This window comes from Crotalus tigris, unplaced genomic scaffold, assembly GCF_016545835.1.
Source record: "Crotalus tigris isolate CLP2741 ecotype Arizona unplaced genomic scaffold, ASM1654583v1 scf7180000023608.1681014, whole genome shotgun sequence".
Classification (NCBI taxonomy): domain Eukaryota; kingdom Metazoa; phylum Chordata; class Lepidosauria; order Squamata; family Viperidae; genus Crotalus; species Crotalus tigris.
The window spans coordinates 784,028-796,120 of record NW_024100075.1 but is presented as its reverse complement, the minus strand read 5'-3'; the positions used below and the strand labels follow the sequence as shown (position 1 = coordinate 796,120).

The 12,093-nt window shown below is 41.0% G+C and overlaps 2 protein-coding genes across 2 annotated transcripts in view; one reads left to right on the top strand and one right to left on the bottom strand.

The window, feature by feature from the left end:
* Positions 1-10,378, bottom strand: part of MYLK4 (myosin light chain kinase family member 4) — a 112,792-nt gene extending 102,414 nt beyond the window's left edge. Inside the window, exon 1 of the mRNA XM_039319705.1 lies at positions 10,246-10,378. The gene's annotated coding sequence lies outside the window, so the exon portion shown is untranslated. The remainder of the gene's footprint in view (positions 1-10,245) is intronic.
* WRNIP1 (WRN helicase interacting protein 1) overlaps positions 1-12,093 on the top strand; it is a 42,671-nt gene that overhangs the window by 8,036 nt on the left and 22,542 nt on the right. The window contains exons 2-3 of the mRNA XM_039319706.1: positions 8,884-9,075; positions 10,306-10,550. Of these exons, the coding sequence (XP_039175640.1) occupies positions 8,884-9,075; positions 10,306-10,550 (437 nt within the window). The remainder of the gene's footprint in view (positions 1-8,883; positions 9,076-10,305; positions 10,551-12,093) is intronic.

The following is a 12,093-nucleotide window of genomic DNA, read 5'->3' as shown; positions in this document are numbered from 1 at the left end:
TATTATAGCAAGAGAAACAGATATTGTTGGCTCCAGGATTATGGATATAGAAGACCACATCTGGAATGTATCATAGTGGAGAAAGCTTCTCTTGGACTCAGTGCTAGAATACCCTTTTATTAGATTTAATTAGCACTGAATATCATATTAGTGCAAAGACTTTATTCCTGCTCTGCGACTTCCAGTGAACATTTGAATTTTTAATAATGTACCAAGGGAGAAAGAAGGATATGACCTACTCCTTTTCAAAATATTTTCAAAGTAATCAGATACATTGGTATCATGGTTTGGCTGGAAGGCTGGGAATAAAAGTGTTGCTTCATTTAGATAGGGTTTGTATCACACAATTCCCTATCTATGATTATAGAAAACTAAATCTGCAAATACTTTTCCTTGCACGTGAAATTTTATCATGGTGGAATTGAGAATGCTGGCCGTTATACAATACTGTTACAGCTTCTCTCTACTTACAGTCTATTTATGTGTCTAAAAAAAAAACCCTCTCTTTTTAAAAATCAAGTCTTACACCTGCTACTTTAATTAAGACTTGCAATAAAATACACAGATTCCTCAGAATACGCCCTTTAGTAGATGCACTGTATATGTAAGTTCATGTGCATTCAGATTGGCTTATGTTTTGTAACAGGGGTATAAATGTACCCAACTTTGGTTCTGGAAAGTTTATGTACCATACAAAATTAGCAACTATTAAAAATCTGGACAGAAACAGTTGGATGTGTCTTATTTGAATTAAAAAAAATATTTTGTCATTTAGGATACAAAATGTATTTTAGTCCTAAGGAAAAAAAATCTAGTTGTAGATCAGTGGTTCTCAACATTTGTGTGACGGCGACCCCCGTCACACAAACGTGCCGCGCATGCGCGGCGTGCATGCATGGCGGCGCCCCCATGCGCGATGCGCATGCGCGGCGGCGCCCCCTGAGGGGGGAAAATGGCGGATCACCTTGTTTGGCGACCCCCGAGAAATGGTCGATCGACCCCAAATGGGGTCGCGACCCATAGGTTGAGAACCGCTGTTGTAGATTATATTTTTTTCCCCCTTTCCTTGCCTTTCCTTTTCCTTTCCATCCACTGAACTGATTTTGGATTATTTAATGGTCTAATCATAAAACACTGCTAAAGAAGAACGAGACACGGCTGAAGAACAAAAAGACAAAGTTTTTTTTTTTAGAATAGTGGTATTTGTAAAACTGAATTCACCATATTTCCTTAAGCCATAATGAGATTTGGTTTGGCTTAGTGTACTCTGGGTGTCTAATTGTTTTGGTGTGTAAAACCATAATTTATACCAGTGATGGCGAACCTTTTAGAGACCGAGTGCCCAAAAACTGGCCCCACCCCCACTTCACCCCTGCTCCGCCCCACCCTGTCTCCCACCCCACCTGCTCGCAGGGCCATTCACCGCCTCCAGGGCCCACCACAGATCGCCCAGGCAGCCCAGCAGTGCCATGGCGGCCACGCCATCTGCCCACGCCCCGCAGCATCAACTGTGTGCAATGGGGCGTGAGGGCAGAATCTTGTCTACGCTGCCTGGCTGCCATATCCTTGGCTGCGCTGCTCCACGTAGGCCACGCTCGGGGGTGACTCTCCTCCAGGGGGGCTGCTGGTGAGGGGATCACGGGGGGAGGCGAGGCTGGGGCAACGGCACATGTGCCCACAGAGAGTGCCGCCTCTGGCATGCGTGCCACAGGTTCGTCACCACTGGTTTATACTGTAGGTTAATAGTTATGTAAATACAGACCATGGTGGTTCATCTATAGAGATTCTCAGTCATCCAGGTCATGGCTGTCCCAAAGATGCTTTTTCATGAGGCAACTGGACTTTTTTTTTCTTTGAAGATGTTTTATTTCTCATCCAAGAAGCTTCTTCAGCTCTGACTGGATGGTGGGGAATGGAAGGATTTATACTCCTTGCAGACAGCTGGTCATTTGCATTCTTTTAGAGAGTTGTTGAAGCCACCTGGAGGTTTATCTGTGTCATCAGGGTCACCTGAGTAGTGCAAATGGGTGTGAAGCCTTCTTAGAACTGTTGAAAGGACTGTGTTGTAGACTGAAGATAGATGATGTTGTATCCCTCCCCCTCTGTTGAGAGAGGGCTGTTCAGTTTTGACATAGACAGCCTCTTTGACCCCTTTTTCAAACCAGCTGTCCTCTCTGTCAAAAATGTGGACTTCGAAAGAGTGGCCTTTGTCTTTTAAATGCAGATGGACTGCTGAATCTTGTCTTGATGGGTTTGTTCTTCTCTGTTGTGCCATGGGTTTATGAAGTGGTTATTTTGTTTCCCAATGTACAGATCTGCACATGGCTCACTGCACTATACGGCATATACCACGTGGCCGAGTTTGTGTCTGGGTGTTTTATCCTTGGGGGTGGACAAGCTTCTGCCTTAGTATATTCTTGAGTTTGAAGTGTGCACATATGGGAGCTCAATGTAAAATTCTTAAGTAAGTGTATTCTGATTGCTTTTGTGTTTGGTTATATTGAGGATATATCCATGCCTGAACAATATAGAGATATCTATTTTTCTTCTGCAATAACCTTGATCCTTGGCCAATTTTTATGATCTGGGTTGATACCACCAGCCAGCACCAACTGTTGAAGATCTTTTCCCTTCATGCTTTTGGGTCAATCCATCTTCCCAGTTCTTTGTTAGAAGAAGGGGGGACATGATGCTTTTCTATTCTTACTGGTATTCTAAATACAATTATGTTCAGAAAGGAAGCCCTTTTCAGATATGAAAAGCCTGTCCATCCATTTGTTTGAACTAACACTAGATATAACATTTGATTTACCATGCTATTTGCAAGACAACTTGTCCTCCATTATTTCTACTTGGCTTACAAAGTCTAGCACGGTTCTGGTCTGCTGTATTAAACGATGCTATCTTATTGGACCCTGGAGTCTAGGGCTAGGCCTACTTTTGGAATCACCATCTAGCCCATGATTGGGGTGGCAGTGATGGGGTAGTATTCCATAAGTATTCCATGGTGGATCTATCTGTTCCCCCAGGGCATTTGGACCAGGAACAAGCTCTATTGGTGACTTGGCTTTTGTTTTGGGGATTACAGATAGTCCTTGACTTATGACCACAGTTGAATCAAAAATTTCCATTACTAAGCAAGGCAGTTGTTAAGTCAGTTTTCCCCATTTTATGACCTTTTTTTGGTCGGGTTTGCTAAGTGATTCATTGCAGTTAAGTGAATCATATGGCCGGTAAGTGAATCTGGCTTCCTCCGTTGTGTTTGCTTGTCAGAAGCAGGCTGGAAAGGTTACAAATGTGATCACATGATCCTGGGACAGTGCAACTGTCATATATACATGCCAGTTTCCAAGCCCCTGAATTTTGATCACGTGACCATGGGGACGTCGCAACGGTCATAAGTGTGAAAAACAGTCATAAGATGTAACTGAATGTTACAACTTTTTTTAGTGCGGTTGTAACTGTGAATGGTCACTCAACAATGGTTGTAAGTTGAGTATTACCTCTGTTGATTTAATTAGGGTGTCATGGAGTCATATTGTTGTGATGGATTGAGCTGCAGTGAGATGGGTGGCTCTATAAATCATTTCAATAAATAAAGGCGTCATATTTTCTCTTTCATGTTTAGATTCAGCATCCCTCAAACAACGTGGCATCAAAGTAAAAGTAGATTTCATTAGTACTGAACAAAAATACTAATATAAAAGTCACATTGGACTAGATTTTATCTGGAAGGCAATAGCCACAAATGTCTCTGCTGTTTATCGTCAGAAAAAATCGCAGTAGTGTCACCCTTGAAAGTAGTGAAAGGACAGTCACCTTTTAAAATAAATAAATATGCCTATGTGCATATATAAATAAAATATAATACATAAGAGAAACAAAAAAAAAACCATTTGACATCTTGCAATATTTCTAATGTATAGTTAGACCATCTCATTCTCACTGGGGGCTCCTTCCAAACTCCCTAAATCAGGGGTCCCCAACCCCTGGTCCATGGACTGGCACCGGTTTTCTGGCAAAAACGGTCCACGCAAACAAGGGAAGCCCCATCCAGGGAGCACACAAAACCATGCTCCCCTGGTCCATAGAAAAACCTCTCTCCACAGAACTGGTCCCTAGTGCCCAAAAGGTTGGGGGCCTCTGCCCTAAATGTAAGGATCTGCTCTTAAAGTAGTCTAATTCTCCCAATCCCTAGTCCTGGAACTAAACTTTCCTTTTGCCTTGAAATGGGGAAAACTCCAACAATTGGAGCTTCCTTGCCTTGCACCATTCAGTTTGCAGGAAAAACTAAACTATAGCAAGTGGATTAAGCAATCTGGATTTATTTTAAATCACATACACACATGCACACATATACATAAGTACACTGGCTAAGTTGACATGAAACCAGTCATGTTTAATATTAGCTTATAGAAAAGGCCATCTGAGCTTATATGTCACACAATTGTATGGCTACATTTGCCATTTTATTTAATTCCTAATTCAGTTACAATAGGAGGATTGCAGTTCTAGATTGGGTTGAGGCAACATGAAATCATTCATTTTAACCATGAAGCATGGTTCAAAGCATTAACTAAGTTTTGTAAATAATAACGATTTGCTGGATTTAAGCATACTTGTCTAAGGACACAAGGGCCCATTACGTAACTTCTTACTTGGTCAAGAATTTATGCAGTTCTGATTTATATACTATAATTCAGTGTCCTTGAAAATGGCAAAAATTTGTTATATTATCTATAAACCTCATCAGGCTTTGATGATATAGTTAAAATACTGTTTGAAACCAGCTATTCACTTACTTTATAATCTGCAGAATTCTGTTCAGTGATTAGAATAAAATATCACACTAACCCGAACAAATCTAATCATGGCTTAATGTGATGTCTGAATCCATTGGGCTTGGAAGCAAGAGCTTGATGTGGCTACTAATGATAGAACATACAAAGCTGCAGCAAAGCTAGGTTATTTAGCTTAATAAACTCGGAGATGTTGAGAAATGTATTTCAACATATCTAAGGAAGATTGTGGCAAGAAAGGCTTGATTATGTCAATTGTTAGCAGTTCTAGAAGGAACCTGGAGCTGCCAGGAATTGACCATAGTTTCTTTCCTAAGCAAAGAATATGTAATATTGCCAAGGGTTAGATGACCCTCTTGAAAAAATCTTTGTTTTGCTTGTTACTTCTCTACTTCTCTACTGCCATTTTATCATAATTTCTCCCTCTACGTCGCTGCATAAAAGGAAAGTCAGGTTCCCCCTTGGTTTTCTGAGTAGGGAGCAAGAGGAAGTTGAAGACATCCTCCCAGAGAAGTGAAAGAGTCAAATAAGCAGAATAGAATGAAAACGAGGAGGGTGCCAGGTATGAAGTTCTGAGGCCGGAGAGAGACTGTTGAACCATTAAATGTCAGGGGAGCTTTTTGGGACCGTCCCCTCTTTTCAGTACTCCATTTGTGGACAATCACAAAGCTTTCCTTTCCCCCCTTGCTTCTGGGAATGCTTTCCTCTCTAACGATCCTTCCAATCTATTGCCCAATGAAAATTCTAAAAGTCCAAAGTAAATTCCAGTATTTCCAGCCACATGCAGAAAATACCTCTAGCTCAGGGGTGTCAAACTCAATTTCACTGAGGGCCTTGCAGTTGTCCTTGGGGGGTGTGTGTGGCCAGTGTGGGTGTGGCCTACTGGGTGGGCGTGGATGGAGTGGGTGTGGCCTACTGGGTAGGCATGGCTAGCTCTACATCGTTCGCATCAAGGGTGCCTGTGGGGGCCTGGGCAGGAGTGGGACAGATCTGAGGTTCTCTGGGGGTGGGACCAGGGCAAGCGCCAAGGCATGGTCCATTTCTTCATTCCTCACAAAGGGTGACACCTCCCCAGCATGCATCGAGGGGACAGGGCCAATGTGGCAGGGGCCGGTCCCTTGCTGTTTCCAGACAGCCTTGTGGAGCTAAGACTGAATGCGTTTCAGCATAGATGACCACCACAAAATTGTACATTGGCTCCTGGCCAGCCAGGGCCAAGGCAGCGGGGGCTGTTCCCTCACTGTTTCCAGGATGGCTTCGCAGGCCACATGAAACCAGTTTGCGGGCTGCATCCAGCCCCGGGCCTTGTGTTTGACATGTCTGCTCTAGCTGAAAACCTGGAACTGTTCTACACCAGCCCAGCCAATATAGGGCTAAGTGAAGTATACAGCTGTTTCCCGAATTGTACCCACATTTCATCTCTATTTGCTAAAGAGTGATCTCCTCCTGCTGTCATGGTTTTATTGTGGCATTAGAAAAAGTAGGGGACCCAAAATAACGCTAGGGTTATTTTTCTGGGATTTTTTGCAAGATGACCTGAGTAGGTGTTATTGAATGGAGTAGCCATGGCTTCCCTTAAAGAAAGGAAACTCCATCAGAGTCCCCTGATTGAAAAATGTTAGGATGCATTCCATTTTTCAACTTTTTGAGTGCTAGTCTTGCTTCTGCCAGGTGATAAGAAGAAAGGGGGAGACTGAGAATGAAAGACTACTACCCTGCTTTGAGATTTTTGTCTCTGTCATAAACACATTGTAGGTCTATAGGCAAATTATTGCGTTTCACCTTCCATGCTCTCTGAACTTGGTTGTTTTCTTGATATGGCATAATCAACCTATTCATCTCCAAAAAGTTCTAGCATTCTATTTTGATTGTGAAACTAAAATTGTAAAAGTTACATTATAAATATTTACTCATGATACAGCAGTAAAGACTGTGACTACTTAATATGGGTAGTTAATACTGCCCATATTAGGTAGCATCTAGTTATCTAGTTTGGATAATGAAACGTCTGCAAGAAAACTACCAAGCTCAGAGAATGCCAAGGGCTCCTCATTTCAGCCCTGAGTTGCAAATATTCTCTTTCATTATTTTATCCTCCATTTCAAACATCTGCAATACAGAAAACCACTAATATTTGCATAGATATGATGTTTACAAGTCTTTATCTCTTTAACGCACTTACCTGGACTGTAGAAATGTTATGTATTGTTTTGTAAAAGCCTTTGCTTTTTTCTCTGCAGAGCATGAGGTTGTGTCAGGAAAAAAGAAAGTGTAGGGGGTTTGTCAGATGAGACCAGCAGTATAGTGCTAGTAAAATCTATAATTGGCATTAACAAACTAATAAAAAAGTGTGTGCGTTTTGGCAAGTGTTTTTATTATTTATACTGTACTTTTATTACATATAGGGTTACAATAGCTATTAGGACTGGTGTTGTCATCACTAAGGAATGCAGCCATAAAATGCAAATGCAATTCTGGCAGTCCCAGTGTCAAGCCCTGTGGACTCGACATTGACGGGGGGGGGGAGGGAGACAACGATACTGGGGAGGAGGCCAGCGCCACTGCCGAACAGCTGGGAGGTTCCACGCCTCGGCCTCCAGATAGCTGTTTGACGCAGGAAGGCCCCAGGGAGGAGGACTGTGGCAAATATGTCCGCCGGGAGGAAGCTAGCTGGGAGACATTGGGGAAGAGGCCAGTGGAGGCTAGCGGCAAGGACGACACCCGGGGAGACGCCAGGGTAGCCCTACCTGGACAGTGACCAAAAGGCGAGCCACTGAACAGCTGAACAAGCAGCTGATCGGCGCAGGAGCGTCCCCCGACAATGTGAACCCAGTTGAACAGAGAAGAAAGCCAGAGGCCCGTATTGCTGTTCTTAACCTTAGCCACTGGATGCTGGCTAGGTGGCTGGGGGTGGAGCTGGTGGGGGAGGACTGTACATAAGGCACTGGGAGGAAATCACTCCCAGCGCTAACTTTGTTTTGCTGTAATTAAACGCTGGTCAGACTGTTCCATTTTTTCCAGCCACCTTGACGTTGACCACTTTTCTTCTGTGGGAACCAGGGGTTGGTAAGGACACTGACATCCAGTTGCCATCATTAACAATGGATCGTGCGGGTTGTTAAGCAAAGACCTCATGTGACTGCAACTTCCGACTTCCTGCTGGCTTCCCCATTGTCTTTGCTTGTGGGAAGCAAGCAGGGAACTTTAAAATTGTGATCATGTGACCGTGGCGATGCCATGATGGACAGAACTACAAAGGCAAGTTGTAGGTCTCCCTTGTCCAGCACCATTGCAACTTTAAACAATCGCTGAAAGGAGTGGTCATAACCTAAGGACCACCTGTAATGTATTAAGCATTGGAATGGCTAATACCTAAAAAATGATTGTCCATTTTAGAAATGCAACTTAGTTTTGCAGATGTGGATAGTAGTCCACAGGAATGGCACTAAATTGTCTTTATGTCTGAATGTGTAGATTGCAGAAATATTCAGTAACTGGCTGGCCATAGTACCAGCCTTGCGGCTGTGGGTCAGAAATGACTACTGAAACAAGGACCCGTAAAGACCAGAAGTAAATCACTGTTGTAAACTATGGTGTCCTATCAAGAGCACAAAGCAAAAAAGGATGGCACAATTCCCCCTTTAATAAAAAAAATAAGCTAGTAAATTAGATTTATTGTATTTTTAAAGCCAATTGTTGGCTGAAAGAAATAGCTAAACACAACGCATCCCCTCTTCAGACTAACATTCAGTGAGATAATACAAACCGTGTTGTCAAAGGAACCTCTAGTCTAGAACCCTACTGAGCATGTCCAAGGGCTAAAATAGCTCTTGGAGCCCAGCCAGGGGGTAGAAGATCTATTTTGCTCCCCACTCAATCTCCTGTCTGGATGATAATCTTCTTAAAGCTTGATATAGTTTAGGTTTTCTATTTAAGTAACCACTTTCCATTGGAAGGGAAGGAGCAATTTTTTACATGCAAACATCCATCCATCCCAATATTTCCTTCACATCCATATGTATAACATAGTGATTTCCTGTTTTCAGAACAAAATCAGCATGCTTGCCTGTTTTCTTCGTTTCAGACAACCTTGGCACGTATCATAGCCAATAGCAGTAAGAAGAATGGAACACGGTTTGTGACACTGTCGGCCACAAGTGCCAAAACCAGTGATGTCCGAGATGTAATTTTCCAAGCCCAAAATGAAAAGAGACTCTGCAAGCGGAAGACTATTCTATTTATAGACGAGATACACCGTTTCAATAAGTCCCAACAGGTATTAATTTTTCTACACGCAGTCAGGAAACTAGTATATTGCAGTGAAGTCATTCTGCATGTGCTTGAGCAGTGGTTTAACTCTGACAATTGTGATACACCTTTCCTGGAGGGGCTGTGGAAATTTATTTAGAGAGATATTATCCAATTTTTCTGTATTTGCCTTCTGAAGCATAACAAGGTGTGAGAGAGTGCCCGGCCCAAGGTCACTTAGTAAGCAGAGCTTTGTGCCAAGGTCTCCTCAGTTCAAGTCCCTACACTTGATCTGTTATATCATGCTGGTGTAATACATGTTTACATGCATTTTAAGACGAAATGAGATTAGAAACCCATTAAAAATTACCATATTGATGCTGATTGCCATATTCAGATTTAATATTACAGTCTATTTAAAAAAGCAAGTTTGGGATTGAGAATTTGGTAACCACTTCCATTTTTAATATACCGCCCTATCCCAGTAGAAAAAAAAGCAGAAGCTTCTTTTCTAGTCAAGCAAGGTCATGAAGGGACAGTCAGAGCATTATAGTCATCTTTGCAGTTGTTTCATGGGTAAATACTTTTTGTAACTTTTACAATTTTAGTTTCACAACTAAACAACATTCTAAAATAGAATGCCAGAACTTTTTGGAGATGTATTGGTTGATTATGTCATCAAGTGACCACATAGGAGATTTGGAGAGTGGAGATGAACACATCAAAAATTATATTAAATAATTACATTAACTATATTAAATAATTATATTAAATAGGGAGTGAATTGCAACAAAATTAGGCTATGGTACATTTTCCAAACATTCATTGTGTTATATAACATCAAAATGTACCTGGTGCTTTACAATCTTTGAATAACCCTTTTGGAAGACTGATTAAGATTTACCATCACACACCCCTTAATTTCTCCAAAACAATGAAACTTATGTTACAAAAACATACTGTTTTCAGTATCCTGCATGATCAAGGTTCTTGTGGCATTATAGAAATGAGCCCTGTTACAATATATTAAACCTCTTTATTAGATGTGCACGCACAAACGCTAAAGTTCTAAGACTTAACCTGCTTTCCACACAAACTTTTAATTTGTAGCTTGGTGTGGTAGAGGTGATTGTCTGCAGCACAAACTATTAACAAAGCTGTTACCTTTCCTAAGCAGATGAGCTGTCAATATACTCACATGGGATATCCGCAGTTGTCATTGACTGGGACCAATTGTTCGTTTTCTTCCCATGTCCAGGACACTTTTCTTCCTCACGTTGAGTGTGGAACCATAACCCTCATTGGGGCGACAACAGAAAATCCTTCCTTCCAGGTCAATTCAGCTCTGCTAAGTCGGTGCCGTGTTATTGTTCTTGAGAAACTCTCAGTTGAAGCAATGGAAGCTATCCTGATGCGAGCTGTCAAGTCCTTGGGGATCCAGGTTCTGAGCCAAGATGAGGAACCCACCAGCTCTATGAATGCCAACAACAGCAAAGGCTCTGAGTAAGTATGCTTTGTAGACTGCTGCGTGTTAACATACACCTCCCAAGGAATCCAGTGACAGATTGCCAAAGCAGAAGGCAGGAAGAACTTTTGGAGTGGGGAGGAGGAAGAATGCAAAAACCAAACTCTTTTAATAGCAAAGGAAAGGGGTTGTGTTGAACACAAGTAATAGAAAATAGCTGTGTGCAACCAAAGTAAAAAAAAAAAATTGAGCCTAATTCTGTAACAACTGCTTTGGCCACTAGCCATTTGACATTTGACAGCAACTGTGTATTATTGCCTTTGGGTTTCTAATCTAATTTTTGTGCAGCAGTTTTTGCTCATTGCAAGTTTATCACAATAGTCCAAAATGCTGGCCAGTTCAGCCGTCTCTGATTTGTTTTGATTCTGTTGATCAGAATTGCCTTTATATCCTGGGTATTTTATTAAAAGTGAGCAGTGAAAGAAAAATGACTATTTCCCATAAGGACACGTTGCTGATCCTAAAATGCCATCAAACAATTCAAGTAAATATATAAAAGCAGTTCAAAGTTGTTTTCAGGTAAAATAGATGAAGCTTCCCTCATGTGAAATTTTTGCTTTCATCTTATATTATTTCAGACGTTCACAGAAGTCAAAATGTTAAGATAATTGCTACCTCAGATTGGAGGCATAGACTTGGAAAACAACTACATTTAATAAATTATATACTACAACTTCCCCAGTGTAAAAGCGTATTTATTTTGTCTAGTGAAGCAGGATCAGGAGCACAAGGAACTGCACATGGGTCTCAAATATCTATTCCTAGATTTAAATGTGAATTTCAGTTCATAGGGCATATTTATATTTAGGTCTCACTGCTGCAGCTAATTCTGCTCCAGCTAATTATTTTACTTGTTTTATAACTTGAAAGCTATCCAGCATCACCTTGTAAGGGGTGTTGGGCAGCATAAATTTTTTAATAAATAAAATAAATAAATTCCTGTTCATTTTTTGGAGCTTAAACACTAGTAATTTTCTCTTGGTCAGTACCATTGTCAATTAAAGAAAAGAACACAACTAACTTTGTTTCTGCTTGGAAACCATTTTTGAATTTTGTGTTGGATGATTATATAGAAGTAAAAAGTTGAAGTTTTATTTTGCTGCCTTATTCCACTGCATCAAAAGGAGCTGGGACTCATTGCTTTTCTTTTTCTTTGCCCCTTTGCTTTATACTTTTTTTTTTGACTTCCCCTTTTCCTCCCCTATTTTCCCATTATTTTCATTTTTCTTTGTACTTCTGTATTTTATATTTTGATTAACTAATAAATATTTTAAAAGCCAGTACCATTCTCTTCAACAGTAGTCAGTATGTTAGGTAATGTTAGTATTGTTTTAATTAAATCACATAATGAAGCCTTTTGAGAAAAAAAAAATCATGCCTTTTATTCAGTTTTTCTCTAATAGTTAAGAAAATGATACGCTTCTAACTAGACTGCATGGTTAGGGGAACAGTGGAATTTTGCCTCCTTATTTAGGATATTGCCTTTGTTAGATTTTCAGGTTGCAGCAAGATATAAACAGT